This window comes from Gossypium hirsutum, chromosome A09 (assembly GCF_007990345.1).
Source record: "Gossypium hirsutum isolate 1008001.06 chromosome A09, Gossypium_hirsutum_v2.1, whole genome shotgun sequence".
Lineage (NCBI taxonomy): Eukaryota > Viridiplantae > Streptophyta > Magnoliopsida > Malvales > Malvaceae > Gossypium > Gossypium hirsutum.
The window spans coordinates 75,744,603-75,761,373 of record NC_053432.1 but is presented as its reverse complement, the minus strand read 5'-3'; the positions used below and the strand labels follow the sequence as shown (position 1 = coordinate 75,761,373).

Sequence of the window (16,771 nt, the reverse complement as noted above, 5' to 3'; positions counted from 1 at the left end):
ACATTTAAACACATAAATACATCAGATAAATAATATTAGAATCGAGTTAACTTGTGACACAAACTCAATTAACATTATTAATTTATATAATTGGTGGAGATAAAAAATTGTGCATATTAAAAAATATGTATAAATAACATTGAAATAAAATTTTAGTTGAGTGATAAATTTAAAATTTTATTAATTCAATTGATGTGGATTCAAATTCAATAGTATGGATATTTTTTCTTGGTTTTTATTAAAATAAAAAAATTTACTATTTTTTTTATTAAAAATGAAAAAACTAAAATAATTTAAAATAATATGATTTAATTTAATTAATTACAGAAGATTTTCATTAAAATGAAGAGATTAAAATATCTTAAAATAATATGACTTATTATAATTATAAAAAATATTTTCGTAATTTTCTAATCGAATTAACACTGATTAATTCGTACCATTAACTTTGTTAAGAGTTATATTAATGATATAGATAATATACATCATATTTCAACTAATAATATATTATTTACATCTAAATCAAAACATTTTAAAATTTAATCATCGATTTAATTTGAAAACTATATATTTCGAATATAGAATTGTCTCATTGGGGAAAAAGTGCGAGTGAAATAGACAATGTGATAGCAAAACACATCCTTGTCACAGTTTTATGGCAAAAATTGTCGAAAAAAAACCCTTCAAAATTCAATTATCCAAAATAACCAAAGAAGAATAAACGTAATTTTATGTGAACGAGAATAAGATTAACCAAAATGGAAGGACAGGCTTCCATGTGTCTCCTATAGAACTGATACAGACAGGAGTGGATCAACCAAAACGGAGGAATTGGTCCAATGTAATTTTTGCTTTACCCTTCTGTGACCGGTAAACTCACCGGTTAGTCCAGTTAAAGCCACAACTTATATAAATGTAAGCAGTTTTTTTTCGTGGGTTTAACCAAAAAAAGTTGCAGTTTTGGGTGGTTTCATGGGGGTTTTATATTGATCAGACACAAACTCAAAAAACCCATTTTTAGAGGTGAGTTTTTTTTCAATTTTTTTTTGTCTTGGTCGTAAAACTTGCAAATTTTGGGTCATTTAGGACATTGTTTTCTGCTCGGTGGAAAGTTTTAAGGTAGTTTTTGGCTTTGAGTATTTGAGAAGTTTGTTATTCCAAGTGGAACATTTTGATTTTTTATTTCTAGTTGTGTTTACAGATGATTAGATTTTGAGGATCTAAAAAGCCCAGTTCTCTAAATTATAAAATAATATTCAATGAGATAATTCTTTTGACATGTGCTGTCCTGGTTTTGTTATTTTATTGCAGTAATAAATTACAAGACATGGACTGAAATTGATTTTCCTCTTACACCATTTTTGAATGTCTAGTATCTTTCTGTCTGAATTTCCCTTTTCAAATGTAGGTGTTTTTTTTGTTTTTTTTTCTTTATCCCACACATATAGATACTAGATTATGATCCTTCAAATACTTTGAAAAATCGAGTATATTCATGTCGGACCTGTATTTTAGAGTCCAAGTAACATTGATGCCTAGTGGTTTGTAAAGAACTGTTCCGTTTCCGGATTCCCCTATTTTGATGGTATAGAATTATCTGACTGCCTTAGGTTGCATTATATGTTATGAGGGCTGCCTTTGGTTTCATTATGCCATCGATAAATCATGTTTTTAGGTACGATTTTCATTTACCAATATGCTATGGAGTCGATGGAGTTCAATTTTTGTTTTCTCATAGGCATTGCTGTATAGGTGACTGAACCATGCTGTATTGCTCGTATTAGACTCGAAACCTTTGAATACGTACTAAGTTTACGCCTGCCTCATTCATCCTTAAATGAGATGCCATTGCTTGCTTGTTTTTACATGCATCTATCTTTCTTCTTTCTTGTTCAGGCAAAATCTCTTGTTCAATTTGTTGAGTTTTCTAACTTTTTGGGCTTCGGTTTTCAGTTTTCATATTTCTGAATCATTTTGGATCATCAATTTCGTACTATTCGTTTGCTGTATTTATTTTTCTCATTTACAGAATCTAGTCTACCTCGTTGGTTATGCTTAATGAGTTCTTTTTTCAATGAGTGCCTAAGACATGGTGTCACAGACAAGATTGGAATATGGTTTCATCGGCTACCAGGTGCCTGTGTTCCCTCGAGCTTCTAGATCAGCAAGGGTAAAGAAATGCTCATGTTCGTATTTTTTATGTTCAAAAAATAGTTTTTTTTTCTTTTTTAAAATACTGTTATTGCTTGCTGCTGGTTTTAGGTTAGGGTGCCAATTAGGAAGAAAAGTGGGAACAATGAGAAACATGCTTTCGAAATTTTGGTTAGTGTAGCTGGTGATTTTTTGCAGGAAGGTGAAACTTTTGTGCCTCCTAACTGTAAAAAGGATCAGCAAAATGCTTGTAAGAATCGTGTTTTAAAGGAACAAGAGGATGAGATTCAATCATCGAAGTGCAACCTTTCCGATAAGGAAACGTACAATGAAAAAACTTTATCTGGTTATCACCAAATCCGTACAGTGAATAAGTTCTCACATGCTCCAGACCAGTTTAATTTGAAACCCTATTCAAGTTTAAAGGGCTTCGATAAGTTGGCCAATGTCAGTGGTAGAAACGCAAACCATTCTTCTGAATTAGGCATTTCTTCTCTTATATCTGGGGAATTTTCTGTAGGGCAATTTGAGGATGCAAGAGCTGAACTTTCAATCATTCAAACTGTAAAAAGTGAAACTCTTCAGCCTACAGGCAGTTTGGATGCGTTGGAAATGGACTGTAAACCTCCTCATTATTTCTGTTCAGGAAGCAAGACATCATTGTTCAAGGATTGGACAACTCTGGGTCCTTCTAGGCGTTCTGATACTATAGAGACAGTTAGTAGAGATGATAACGGAAATTACATGGCAGATCAAAGAATTAAGAACCTGTCTTCATCCAGACGTTGGAGAGTATCTCCGAATTTGAATGGTGGGGCTTCCTTTAGAAATGGTATATGACCATCCTATGGTATATTAATAATGGATTCTGCTCTTGTAGTATGAATGTAATTCTAGATGTCATGATACAGTCTATTGAAGTCGCTGAAGTTTGCGACTAGTAATAAGTTCTTGCTTATGTTACTGGATATGGTAGGCATTCATTCCCATAGTTGTTCTTTTAGCAGCATAAATTACCTTCTTGACTAAATGCTATTTCCTGATTAAGTAATGTTTTCAGATGGGAAAAGAAGAAAGATTTTCCACGATGGGAGAACTAGTTATAGTCGTCAAAGATCGAAGAGGATCTCTCCTTTGAAGAGAAGGGATTTCTTTAATCAATGCCGCTTCTCTGGGTCGGATCGAGGCTTTCAGCTTGATGACAGATTCAATTCTGCTGCTGACAAGAGAGTCGATGATGATAATTATTGTGCAGGTTCAATTTGGCTGCCAGCTTCTGCTTTTCGTTTATTTTCTGCTCTTTGGCTTTAGGGATAGATTCAGTTTTTTCTGAATAATCCGTCCTCTTACGTGCAGCCATTAGAGTGGCATCCTCAGTTGCAAGTCCACATCCACATCCTGGGTCCAGAGACCGTAATGGTATGAAGATCTTTGGTGCAATGTTTTAGTATGTGATCTGATGGCCGTATTATCCATCCATTCTAACCTTTCTTCCTTTTCTTTTTCGGGTTTATTCAGTGAAGCTTCGGATTAAATCCTTCAAGGTTCCAGAACTTCTTGTTGAGATTCCTACAACCGCCACTGTTGGTTCACTGAAAGTATGCAGTACTGCCTTCTTTGCTGTTATTTGATTATTTTCTTATCTTTTATGTACAAAATTTTATCCATTCGATAAAATGCATATTCTTATCACCGGTGCATAGGTCATTTCAAGAAATAATGTATGACCATATCAGAGATGAAGCGGCTTCTTATTCTTCAATTTCATAGATATGAAGTCAAGCATATTGGTTCCTATCTGTATATTGCTGATAATTAATGTCCAGTGGTTATTATAGAGGTCAGTCATGGAAGCAGTGACTACTGTACTTGGAGATGGCTTACATGTCGGCATCCTTCTTCAAGGAAAGAAGGTTAGAGATGACAGTAAAACTCTAATTCAGACTGGTATTTCTCGAGATGGCAAGCATCGTAATTTGGGATTTATGTTGGAGCCCAGGCACGCACAAATTAAACTACCTCGATGCTTGGGAGAGCAGGGGATAACAAGGTAAGTATTTAGTATTTGTTAGGGTGACCTTTCAATTGTCCTCCATCCTCTCCTCTTTCCTTCTTCTCATTCTGTCTTCACTTCGTGGTCCGTGCTCTTGCTCTCTTTTCAAAAATTTTGATGGTTTAATTGTTTGTCTTCTAGTCATGCGACATCTTTTACTCTAGATCCGAGGACTTCTAGCATCTCCCTTGATCCTCCTGTGGCTGGTTGCATCAATGGTGCTCAAAGGGACCATCACCTAGTTCCCTCTCTTCCCAATATATCAGCTAGTACTACTCTTCCGAATTCCCAATCTCGAGTATCAGTCCCAGCCATTAGTGGGGAGGCATTGGCTGTGGTTCCGATTCATCACAGAGCTGGGCGTCGCGAGTTTGTCCAGCGGCGTATCAGAAGACCCTTCTCTGTTTCAGAAGTAGAAGCATTGGTTCAGGCAGTTGAGAAACTAGGAACCGGAAGGTTACTTTTACAATCATCCTTTGGTTGATGAATGTTTGATTTGCTGACTCTGGTGCTTTGGGCTAAGCTTCTTTTAATTTTTTTGTAGGTGGCGTGATGTCAAATTACGTGCTTTTGACAACGCAAAGCATCGTACATATGTGGATTTGAAGGTGAATGGTCCATTTTTGTTTCTGCTTCAGATTGGAGGTTCATTGTTGTCCATTCCCTACTGACCTTTCATTACTGAATATGTTTAGAACAACTGCGTGGTTTTATGTATAAATTTTTTTTAGTAATTAGTTCTTTTAAAGTTTCCTTCACCACTCTTCCAGGGTTTGGTTTTCCGAACTGGATTCCATTATCTTGAGATTCTTTAGTTGTTGAATATTGTATACGTGTTAGAGGATTTTTCACATAGTTGAGGGAATATGGTACAGGATAAGTGGAAGACATTGGTCCATACAGCAAGAATCTCTCCTCAGCAAAGGAGAGGAGAACCCGTGCCACAAGAGCTTTTGGACAGGGTCCTTGCGGTCCATGCCTATCGGTCCCAACAGCAGGCTAAGCAACAGCAACTAAAATCAGGTGTCTGAGGTTTGACTACATCTCTGGTCGATCTTATAAATCTGTGTAGTGAAATCTTCTGTAAATGAAAATTATGTTTAGTAATAGTATGCTCTCACTTCAAAGTTGACCTGAAACCAAACCATCTGCCTTTGTCGGATAGAGTTCGGTTACATGATTTGTTGAATAAACAAATGTATGCTTAGATGCTTTTGTAATAATAGTTTGAATTTTAATTTCTACCAACATTGTATCATTGTTTTTTGTTTTAACAGGAAATGTTCATGAAAGAATATTTCAGTAAATGTGATTCTTTTACTTAATATTGTGGAATATGTCTAAAGTTTACTTAATAAAGGGCAATTGGGATAAACAAAGAATCAATCTATTATATCTGGAAGCTGTTTCTAACGAATGTATAAACCCTGATGTCCTTCAGTAGATTTTGATAGCTTGCTGGGGGCAATTTCACATTAGCAGGGGGGATAAAACTACTGCTATAGTTTGCCCATCATTGCAAATAATATTCTGGTTCTTAGTGCAAACAATTTCCTTTTCTCAAACAACTTTATTACATGATGTTTTGGCTGTTCCTTTTACAACAGTCTCCATGTCATATCTCATGTTCCTAAAAATTGTATGGCTTTCAAAGCAAATCAAAAGATAGAGATGAGAGCAAATATTACTCAAATATCGAGTTCCATAGCAATGTCAGACAAAAATAACACTAGGAATGCTACTTCTTTGATAATATCATCACACCATCACCTTAGTAGACCAGCTGAGAGTTGCTTGTTTGTATACCTCTCTGCAGATCATAGCATGGTTTTAGAAGTTTGAGATACTGATAAAAAGTCTTTAGGAGCATAACATCACTCAAAGTCTAAGACGGAAGTTATGGAACTTGAGAATTAGAAACGAGTAGTGATCTGGGAAAAAAGAGCCTTAAAATCCTTTGTTGGGTTTCCAACTCCCTCAGGTTTCGAGGCTAAATCAAACGCCTTAAATTTGGCCTCCTCAAATTTCAGTGCCTGTTTGAAAAGAAAACAAATAAATGTGCACGATTATGGCAATCCAATGTCAACGGTGAGGATTATAAATATGTGAAAGGCGATACCTGAATGCAGACTTCTGCTACATCAGGCCTGGCAATTGTTTTTGTTTCAGTCTGAAGAAGCTCATCATCCTTCCCGACAAGTAGTTCTCTGATGCCACCATCTCTATCTTGCAGCCCTCCAGCCCTAACTTGGCCACAAAGGATCACTGTTAGTTGTAAAGTCATACGGATTTAACAAACAATAATTTTGAAGTCAATAGCATTTCCACTAGTAGAATAGAGAGGGGGAAAATAAGGGACACCGACAATATTAAACGACCAGTGGTTGTCTACCTGATAATTGTGTATGGGACGCCAGAGTCGGCCAAATACTGCTCAGCCTTTCTCTTCCAGACCTGTGAAAGAGAAAAAAAAAAGAAACTAAATAATTCATCAGTACTCACTATTCTCTCGAGCAGGAGGGCAAGCAAATGAGGGAGCAGTTTATTAGTACTGAAAAGGATGCTAACCAAAATGTTCCCATTGCCCAAGCTGTTCAAGGGATGGTTAGGGTTTGTTCCACCCATGGACCCAACCAACACAATTTGCTTCACTCCAGCCTCCTTAGCTGCCCATTTCAATATGGGTTTTTATTATATGGTTCGGTTAAGTAAAAACTGGACATGTAGAGTGAACATTTAGGAACAATTTAGATGAACAACTCATCAACATCTATTTGGTTTTTCTGACCAATCCAGTCAATCTAAGAAACATGATAAGATAGCCTTAACATCAATCTAGTGAAGAACAATAGAAAACAAGACTAACAATCATAGAATTAGAAGATGAAAATGGTTTACTTGCTCAGGGTATGCTCCATCTTCAAAATAGAACTCAGGCCTTCCGCCTTTCGTCGGATCAAACCCAGGTTTCATTCTAGGAACAGCACTAGTAAGAATTATGAGTGCATCAATTCCTTGCATGGCAGGAACCAGAGTTGTGGTATCCCTGATATCCCCAACAAACACATCATCTGCTCCACCAATTGTCTCCTTGCTTTCTGGAGTTCTAACCAATCCTCTCACAACAAACTGATCGGACCTCTCTTTCAGCTTCTTGTAAACTATCTGACCTGCCAAACTCCCACACATAGATTCATGTTAATCCCAGGACATTAACAGCCAATCTTCGATTGAAAAACGGAACCACCATGGCTACGAAATAGATAATAAGCAGAGGAAAACATAAATGCAACTCATCTAAGCATCCCATCGAGATCATTTTTGTTCAACTCCATTTGAAGCCTATATTAAGATTAATTATACATACAGCACAACAGCCTACTGAATCGACACTAAGAAGCCTTATGTAAAGCATTAAAGAAAACCAATAAGAAGGGCTAAATTTGCCTCCAATTATCCTATAGAGTAACAATTTTTCCTTGTAATTGCAAGAAACCATAGCAATCGAAATAAACATTGATATGCTCATTAACTTGAAAACAACAGAAATATCATAAATCCATGACAAACTCCAAGGTTATCACACTATTCGCAACCAAATTTCTCGGCATACCAACAGAACTCCCTAAAACCCCCCAAAACCCAATTCACCCATTAACAGAACTCCTCTTAATATATCAAGAGAAAGAGAGAGAGAGAACCTGTTCTGCCAGCGGCTCCAGTGACAAGCACAGTGCTGAGATCAGCCATGGAAGCTACTACCAGAGATGTTCTCCTAAAACCCTTGTTTTGTCGCGTTGAGAAAGAAGGGAATGAAGATGAAAAAGGGTTGAAGCTAAGAGAGGAGGGAGTAGAACAATGTGGAAGTTTTCTTGTTAAGGGTGATGATGACGCCACGCAATTACATTTATGATTTAATGAAGCAGCTGGAGCTGGTGCAACCCTGTTGCTGGAAAATACCAATGGGACACGTGTAAGCGTAGCCATTGATCCAGAAGGGTTGGGTTAGGGTGGGTTGTATCCGACCGCCGGTAAGGCTAGCAAAATTGTGACGAGGAATAAATTAAAGGTTTTGGATTGGTTGCTGCCGTTACAAAGAGGTAGTTGAATTGTAAGAAATGTTTATAATATTATAATATATTATGAATTTTCTTATCCTCCTACTGCCCATCTCCCTTATCCCATCCTCTTCACTACTTTTATTGCCGTTAAATTGGTTAGCCCATGAATTTATTGTGTTCGGTGAATCTGTTGAGGCCCATCATTTTGTTGAACCCCCTCTTTAATTGCTAATTAAATGCCACTTTTTCTTATTTCCACTCAAATTCAGATTCTTTAATTCTTAGTAAACATAACATATAATTTATAAAGAAAACTGCACAATTTTCTAACTCCATGGTTTGTTTGTCAATTTTAACCGTAGAAACTAAATTTATTTTTGGGTAAATTTCACCAAAGGGTCTTTCAACTATTAATAACTTAATATTTTGATAATTTAATTTTTAAAAATTTCAAAATGATGGTTGAACTATTTAATTAAATGTTTTCATTCAAATCTTGAATGAATTATTAGAAAATTCTTATTTAAACTTAAAGTTTTTTTGAGTTCGACTAGTAAGTTTCAAATGACGATTCGATAATCGGTACAGTAGATTAGTACCTATTAATGAGTAGAACATACTTTAGATCCAAGTTAATCTAATAGTTAATGTCAAAAATCAAAGAAAAAACTATTTATATATTAGTTTGTAAATTTGTGACGTTTAAAATTTCAGGAGAAAAAAATTGAAATATAAAATAGACTGTGAACTTTTGATTAGTACAAGTATTACGCGCAAAGAGTAGCGAGCAAAGAGAATCATATGACACAGCTTTTAACCTTTATTTTTTATGTTTAGCATTGTTCTTGCTGTAGGAAACAGATTTTAACCTTAAAAGCTGTGCCAACAACGATGCTAGATTGACACAGCTTAGATAAGCAAACCATGAACAAATCAAATCAGTAGCTTAATTTAAGACCAAAATCGGAGGACTATCTCATTGTCGGTTTAGACATTCGGTTTTCCCTTTTACAGCTTCAAGTTTGGTTTGGATAAATTGGAGGCGAAATGAGTATATTAATTAACATCTGAAAAGAATATATTTTTAGACAACCATAGGAGAGAACTATGCAGGCACCACCTCAGGTTCCAAGGGAGTTGAACCATCATCCCCTGCAGTTCTACCTTCGTCTTTTGTGTCCTTGGGTTCCTTGTTTTCTTCTTGGAACCCTTGTTTAAACCTTTCATAATTTGTGGGTTCACTCGACTTAAAAGGCCGTTTCCCTAGGAGCCGAACCAAGTCCTCCTGGTGAAGGACGTCTTTTCAAGAAGCAATTCTGCGACCTGAGTCACATGCTCTTTGTGCTCCTCTATCAGCTGCATTGTTCGTTCATATGCCTTAACCACCCACTTTCTTACTTCGCTGTCAATTATTGCACCAGTCTTGCTGCTGTAAGGCTTGGTCATCTCGAATGCGTCCCTTTGAGGGAAAGAAAGCAAACCAACCTTGTCACTGAAACCATACACTGCCACCTGGGTATAGGTCATCTTGGTTACTTTCTTCAAGTCACTCTGCGCTCCAGTTGATATCTTCCTCAACAAAACCTACTCCACATACCACGATCTAATACTTGGTTAGAAATCTACCATGCAACATGGAAGCATTCGATTCCATGCACAGGCAAAATTTCTATAATTAAGATATCAATGGCACTGAAAAGTGCAAAATATTACGGCGAAAACATGTATATGGAAGAAAATGTAAAACTGCAACAAACGAGCCCCTTTCTAGACGATACCTGAAGACAAGATACTAAAGCTTCTGTTTCAAGTTCAACCTCGGAACTGAATGGTCAAGCACGCAGCAATTATGCAGACATGATTCAAGTTAGAGGCAACAAACATATGATATTGCTAATCAGATCTTAAGTTCTAAATAAGTTTCATGTTACTAATTCTGGAAGATATTAAGATAGACAAAGAAAAGTGTGAGGAGGCGAACTGAAATTTCACCTGCTTAGCATCTCGACCACCTAGTGTCATGCAAGTCACATCAGAAAGCTGCTCTTTGGTCATTAGAAGATTTTCATTGGGAACATACTGTGCAAATCCTAATGTTGCGATACCACAAGGAACAATAGTTACTTTAAGCAATGGTTCCGCATGTTCCAAGAATCAACCAGCAACAGCATGGCCAGATTCATGGTAAGCGACTGTTCGACTTTCCAACTTGCTTATAACCTGCATACCAGACCAAAAATGTTGAAGACGACAAATCTTCATCGCATACTTGCAGAAATTAGTCAGAACTGAGAAAAGGATAAATCATGTCTCTATTAGACACTACATAAGCTGAAGAATGAACATCATACAGAGAACAAGTGATAAAAAGACATTCTGTTCTTGGTACAAACTTTACACAAAAAACCTGAAATGTATTATACCACTACAGAGGAAAATGGAGAACCTGATTTTAACATTGAAAATTCAAAATCACTCTTCTACACACTCAATTACATCTCCATAAACATAATCAACAACATAGACCAATCGAGATAGTATCGCAGTCCATCAGTAAACGAAAGAGACAGAGGGTGAGGAACAACACACCTTGTTCTTCTTTTCTAAACCACCTATTACTCTGTCTACAGCTGCCTCAAAATGTTCCATGGTTATCACAGCACTTCCATTTCTGGCAGCAATCAATGCTGCTTCATTGAAAACGTTTGCAATGTCTGCTCCAGCAAAGCCAGGGGTTAGAGCGGCAAGTCACTGAGAGCAATATGATGGCTCATTATCAAGTTTTAGTTTCTTCAAGTATATCTGAAAGACTTCGCCACGACCCTTAATGTCAAGTAGTCAACTGTAATTTGACGATCAAACCAACCTGGTCTTAACAGGGCTCTGTCTAAAATATTAGGCCTATTAGTGCCATCAAACCCAACAACTCCAGAAGTTGTTCCAAATCCGCGCATTTCTACAAGCAACTGATTAAGAGTACTTTCACGCTCGCCATTGCCACCAGAAAAGCCTCCACGACCCCTTGCTCTACCTATTGCATCAATCTCATCAATAAATATGATACTAGGAGCACATTGCCTTGCCTCTTGGAATAAGCTTCTCACTCTTGACGGCCCAACTCCAACAAACATTTTCATAAAATCTGATCCAGACATTGAGAGGAAAGGCACACCGGATTCACCAGCAGTTGCCTTAGCAAGAAGTGTCTTCCCTGTGCCAGAAAGACCAACAAAAAATGCACCTTTGGGAATCTTAGCTCCTAATTCCTCATATTTCTTAGGGTTCTTTAAGAAATGCACAAACTCCATAATTTCTTGCTTTGCCTCATCACAGCCAGCAACATCATTAAAAAGGACCTGAGACAACAAGACAAAATGTAAACCATTATCAAGATGATTACCTTCAAAACTTACTTTGTAAACAGGTAAGATAACAGCACTAAAGTCTCAAAGCAAACTTCTAACAATGGGTTACCTTGTCCTTCGCATTCTTGTCCATTTTTTTGATCTGCGCCTTTCCAATATTAAATATTCCACGACCACCTCGTCCCCCAGGATCACCAACTTCAAATCCACTTTGCATTCTTCTCCCCATAAACCAAAAGGTCCCTAAGAGCAAGAGTGTGGGTCCAAAGCGCAGCAACTCCTGGAACCGGTTCACTTCACTTACATAAGTTACAGGTACATAATTATGAGGATCTATCCCCAATGCTTCTTGGACTTCCTCTAGCTTCTCCTCGAAAGATTCAACACTCCCTATGTAAAGTAGTACTTATTTTGGCTTATCTTTCTTTTGGTAGGGGCTCCAGTGGTAGGAGATTCTATAGCATCATCAGTAGTTTGATTTGCATCACACGGCGTGCTCCTCGCATACACTTTTGCAACTGATTTATTAGTAACAACAATTTTTTCCACCAAGCCAGGTTCGAGGAGTTGTTTTTGAACTCTTGGAAACTAATCTGAAGAACACATCAAACAGAGAGAGGGGGGGGGTTGAGGGTGGAAATTATAATCTTTTTCAACTAATAGTGGTTCCATATTTTTCCAAATAAACCATACACGATAGGCATTTACTTCAACATGCTTTATCTTTTTCAGCCACATCTTTTTTACTAGAAAATAGGATTTCTCATGGGCATGAATTGCATATTTGAACAAGAACATAAGAAAATTTATATTAATCAGATGCACTTTCAACACAAGTATGAATTTGATGTCAGTTTTCACTTACTTCAGCATTGCAACTAAATCAGACAAAAGCAATTTCCCTATTTCTAAAGTTCTAAATAATCGCCAAGTCGTTTAATCTTTCGTTAATAAAATTTAAAAGATATCTATTACATGAAGTACCTATGGATCCTCCAGATTTCTGTTCATTAGCCTTAGGAATTCTCTTCTTGTTCTTTGGATGGTAATTTTCATAAGCTACAATAATACAAAATTAAAAATTAAAAGAAAAGTCAATATAAAAGGCGTAACTTTTAAAAAATATATATGCATATATAAAAATAGGGAATTGTGTTAACTCACTTCTTTTCTTAGGACCACCACTGGAGAAAAGCCGCCTAATCCTAGGGTTTCCGAGAATCGAATCCAAAATAGACAATCGTGCATTGAGAACAAGCTTCTTCCCAGCTTCAGCTAGTGCAAAATATCCCCTTAACAGCCCTAACCCTTAACTGAAGTGTGAAATGCATGCATTTCCGACAGGCCTTGGTATATGCCTTTCATTCAATAACAGATTTCTCGATATTACATTCTGCAGAAACGAATATTCAAATTTTCATCATAAAAAAAATAAATAACAAAACTTGGAGACTGAATTGAATTTAAAAGCAAAAGAGGAAAATGTTATTACATTTTCGAAATTGAAACGAGACGAGCAGGAGAGAGAGCGACCAATTCTAGAGAAAATCATTTCAATAGACTAACGATATTAACATGAGCCGATTCAGAATGGATAACTATCGAAGGATGAGTTGCCAATTTGGCTTCTGTTTGGTTGATGAGAAAATAATACCTTTAAAAAAAATTACTTATTCTATCTTGTTTGATTTTGAAGAGGCACAGAGCAGAGATGGCTGCTCTGCCGCGGTATTTAACAAGTTCATTTTTGTCATTTCGAATTGAGTTTCAGGTTTCTGGGCCTCTGGCTAATCCAAAATGAGTTGTCGTTGTTGTTATGAACAAACCGAATAGGCCAGAAATCCCTTTCCCTCATTGGGCTGTAAATGCGCAAGAATTGAGTTAGGGTGAAGACTAGTTTTTCACGCTGAACGATCTAATCGAATCAGTCAGTTTTTTTTTTCATATTTTAATTTGATTAGTGCTCACCCTTAGGTGGTGATTTTGTGATCCAATATCGTATTTTATGGTGTTTGATTAAAATTTTAATGTTTTAAAAGAATAGGTGTATATGATTTATAAATCCTACTTAATATTTCTAAAAAATTATTCTTCAATGAAAAACATCGTTTGATTAGAAAGAAAATATGATACTAAAAAAAAGGGTACAAATACAATAGTGGAGACTTGGAAGATTGTTTGGGTTATTTCTTTTCTACCCACTAAGCACAAAATATTTACCTAATGCTAGAGTTTATGCTTAATATATCTAAATATGGGTCATAAAAAGGAGAAGTAGATAGTGAATAAGGTGAAGCAGGAGGAGAACGAGAGTAATTAGAAGATGAAGAAGACGAAGAAATGGAGGAAATATTATTGTTATGTGAAGGATTCCTTATCACCCAAGGCACCACATCTTCGAGCAGCCCTTGTTGGCTAAACCCTGCTTCCAAACTCATTTCTGGAGGGCAACCCTCAATGGAGCTTGGCAGTGGCTCGATGTTGGTATAATTTGCTATAGTTTCCGGGACTTGTGATTCAGCTTCGGAAATGCCTTGCTTGGCCTTCTTGGCTGGTGAAATGGTATCATCTGGAGAAGGCTGGTGGTGGTTATCGAGTGGGAGATATGGATAGGCAAAGTGCAGGTGAAATCCTTCATAGGTGATGATCAGCGTATCTGGCTCATCTTTTGACCTCTCCACCTGCTTCTTTGCACTGCATCTTGGGTTCCTGCACTTGTAATAGCTCCTGTTTCAAAGCCACTTGTTACTTAAACACTTCAAAAGATTAACATGGAATCATTTAAATAAAACTGACCCAACCCATCCGGATCAAGTGAATTGCCACACTTCTAATAGTCACTAGTTGCACAATGGTAAAATACTTAATTTGAACTTCTTTTTTTTACATTTATAATTGACCTACATATCCCTAACAAGAGTAAATTACACCAAAAATAGAGTTGTTTTGCGATTGAAACCTACAAGATAGGGTTTTATGTAAACACCTAGTACTGCTAGGTTTCAATACTTTTGAACTCGTGATATGTGTGGGGATAACAATTACAAAAGGACTGGGACATGCGCCTTAAATGCAAAATTACTTAAGATATATAGAGGTCCTAAGGAAAGTAACTGATGATGGCATTATCAAATCCAGTTCTAAGACTTGACTAGGGATATTGTCGTATGATATTTGTCGGGTGATGCATATGCTTTTCCTTTCCTTTTATCCGTTTCTGTCAGGTGGTTAGGGGAATCGAAAGTTTCAAGGGATTTCTATTCTCGGCAAAACTTTCAGTCCTGTGTCATGACTCGATTCAGCCCGCGAGACGTGAGCCGTGTCATGATTGTTTATCTTGGGTACCCTCAAGTCTCAAAGTTTTGCCACCCTCACACAAATGAGTATATTCTACTTGCGGATACCAATTTAGCTTAGAAGAGAAAGATAGTTACATACCTTGGATTTGGGGTGTTTTTGATCCATTTTTGCCCATATTTCCTCCATTTATATCCATCATCTGCCATGCAATTGCCATAGTTTTTTATCTTTAAAGTATACTTATTCTCAATCTTAGTCAAACCTCTTTCCTGCTGTATCGAATTAATTCTGCAAAAAAGAAAAGATTGTTCATTTAAATATCAAATGAAAACTAGTTAAGGAAAATCCAGGAGGAAACCAAATTAACCTGTTTTGCTGTTGTACTTGATATTGAGTACCGTTCCATGTTTTCAGTGACAAAGCATTCTGGATATCTTCAATCCTCGGCCCTGCACAGATGAGTCGCTTAGTGGAATCTTCTCCTGAAGTTTTAGATTTGGCTCCTTGCTGTAGGACAAAGAGAGGAGACTCATCATCAAGAAGCTCTCTCACAAGTTCATCTTCGCAGCCAAACCTATCATCCTTCTGCTCTTTCTCCATCACAGTACTTATTCTCAACGATAACTAAATTAAGCCTTGCATTGATTGAACTACTAATAAGATGAAGTATAAGAAGAGGAAAAAAACTTAGCTTTTACAACAAGAATAACCCCAAAGAGACAATGCAATAATTAGCCAGGAGGAGGAAACTGGTGGAGCAGATGAAGGAAAGTTTATGAGGTTTAGATTTTACGTGTGAGCCCTCTTGACTTTAAATTAAGAGTTTCTATGCTTAGGCTTGTACCTATATATGTTGACTTTTGCTAAGAATATCCTATTCCTGTAGTTGTTATAATTTTCTGGTTAATTCATCAAGTGTCAGGTCAACCACTGAATATTTATAATGTACAAGTATGTAATATTTATAATGTACTCTAAAAAATTATACGTAAAAAATAATAATTGAGTGTATATTAATGTTTAAATAACATATACCCTTCTGCACAAATCATTGAAGCCTTTAGGCAGTTGAGCATATATTATTAGTTAAATTGGGTTGATGGAGATACTTAAGTTGGATAATCAAAGTCATCATCATGATTAATTTGACCTCGACTTAATAGTAGGGTTGTTTTGCATGTAGAACGTTCTAGAAAAAAAATTATGAAGAAAGTGGCTAAACATTTGGTTTAAGATCTTCAAAGCAAAACTTGAAGACAATACCAAATTCATCAATAGAATTGACGAACACATCCATATCCAACATATTAAAAAAGTAGATCAATAATGCAATAGACAGATCTCTGACATGCATAATTAGCTGAAGCAGATAATCAAAATTAATCCTGTCAATGGAGGGGACAACATCTAGTTTGCTCCAATTTCTATATGAGAAGAAGAAAAAAACTGATACAAAAATATGCACAAAACTTTATCTTCAACACGAGACGATTTCGGAGCAGTTGCTTGAGAGTGAGGGAAGTTTTGTAGGTATTCGGCTTTGACTTGGTGGATATCCAAGAAAAAACAAAGGTGAGGCTCCCCTTGGAACGTCAAGACAAATGGTTTTGACTGTCAGATGGGTCGTAATTAAGGAGTCAGCCAACGATTTAAATTGCCATATCCAATTATTTATCGTAACAAACAAAGGGGTAAACTTTGATGTAAAATTCTTGCCGCCACCCCGAATGGAGACGAAATGCTAAATGGAGGTTATGTAAAAAGTCAACCCTTGGGACCATCGGGGTTGAGATTTAGCGGCACCTTTGGTAGGATTGAGGTCAAAATTCACGTGTGGAGAA

General features: G+C 36.6%; 2 protein-coding genes and 1 pseudogene across 19 annotated transcripts; 1 reads left to right on the top strand and 2 right to left on the bottom strand.

Moving 5' to 3' along the window:
- The first annotated feature begins 740 nt into the window (after positions 1-740).
- On the top strand, positions 741-5,448 carry LOC107889652 (telomere repeat-binding protein 2). Of its 17 annotated transcripts, none has more exons than XM_041076798.1 (11): positions 749-1,023; positions 1,312-1,372; positions 2,088-2,170; positions 2,263-2,983; positions 3,212-3,406; positions 3,508-3,570; positions 3,670-3,749; positions 3,990-4,201; positions 4,346-4,660; positions 4,749-4,812; positions 5,080-5,448. In XM_041076798.1, the coding sequence occupies exons 2-11, from the start codon at positions 1,366-1,368 to the stop codon at positions 5,233-5,235; spliced, it is 1,896 nt and encodes a 631-aa protein (XP_040932732.1). In that variant the 5' UTR covers positions 749-1,023; positions 1,312-1,365; the 3' UTR covers positions 5,236-5,448. The 17 variants fall into 17 exon arrangements, with proteins under 17 accessions (XP_040932741.1, XP_040932738.1, XP_040932740.1 ...); XM_041076797.1 differs by having other exon boundaries at positions 1,312-1,675; XM_041076807.1 differs by lacking the exon at positions 1,312-1,372 and having other exon boundaries at positions 741-1,023; positions 2,030-2,170; positions 2,350-2,962; positions 4,749-4,849.
- Positions 5,449-5,870: 422 nt separating this feature from the next.
- LOC107889654 (uncharacterized protein At5g02240) lies at positions 5,871-8,402 on the bottom strand. Of its 2 annotated transcripts, XM_016814159.2 has the most exons (7): positions 7,906-8,402; positions 7,103-7,374; positions 6,969-7,005; positions 6,773-6,870; positions 6,597-6,658; positions 6,324-6,447; positions 5,871-6,237 (listed from the first exon to the last, which is right to left on the bottom strand). In XM_016814159.2, the coding sequence occupies exons 1-7, from the start codon at positions 8,189-8,191 to the stop codon at positions 6,118-6,120; spliced, it is 999 nt and encodes a 332-aa protein (XP_016669648.1). In that variant the 5' UTR covers positions 8,192-8,402; the 3' UTR covers positions 5,871-6,117. The 2 variants fall into 2 exon arrangements, with proteins under 2 accessions (XP_016669648.1, XP_016669649.1); XM_016814160.2 differs by lacking the exons at positions 6,773-6,870; positions 6,969-7,005 and having other exon boundaries at positions 7,906-8,375.
- An 813-nt stretch (positions 8,403-9,215) lies between these two features.
- Positions 9,216-15,530, bottom strand: LOC107890134 (ATP-dependent zinc metalloprotease FTSH 10, mitochondrial-like; annotated as a pseudogene).
- Positions 15,531-16,771: the final 1,241 nt, after the last annotated feature.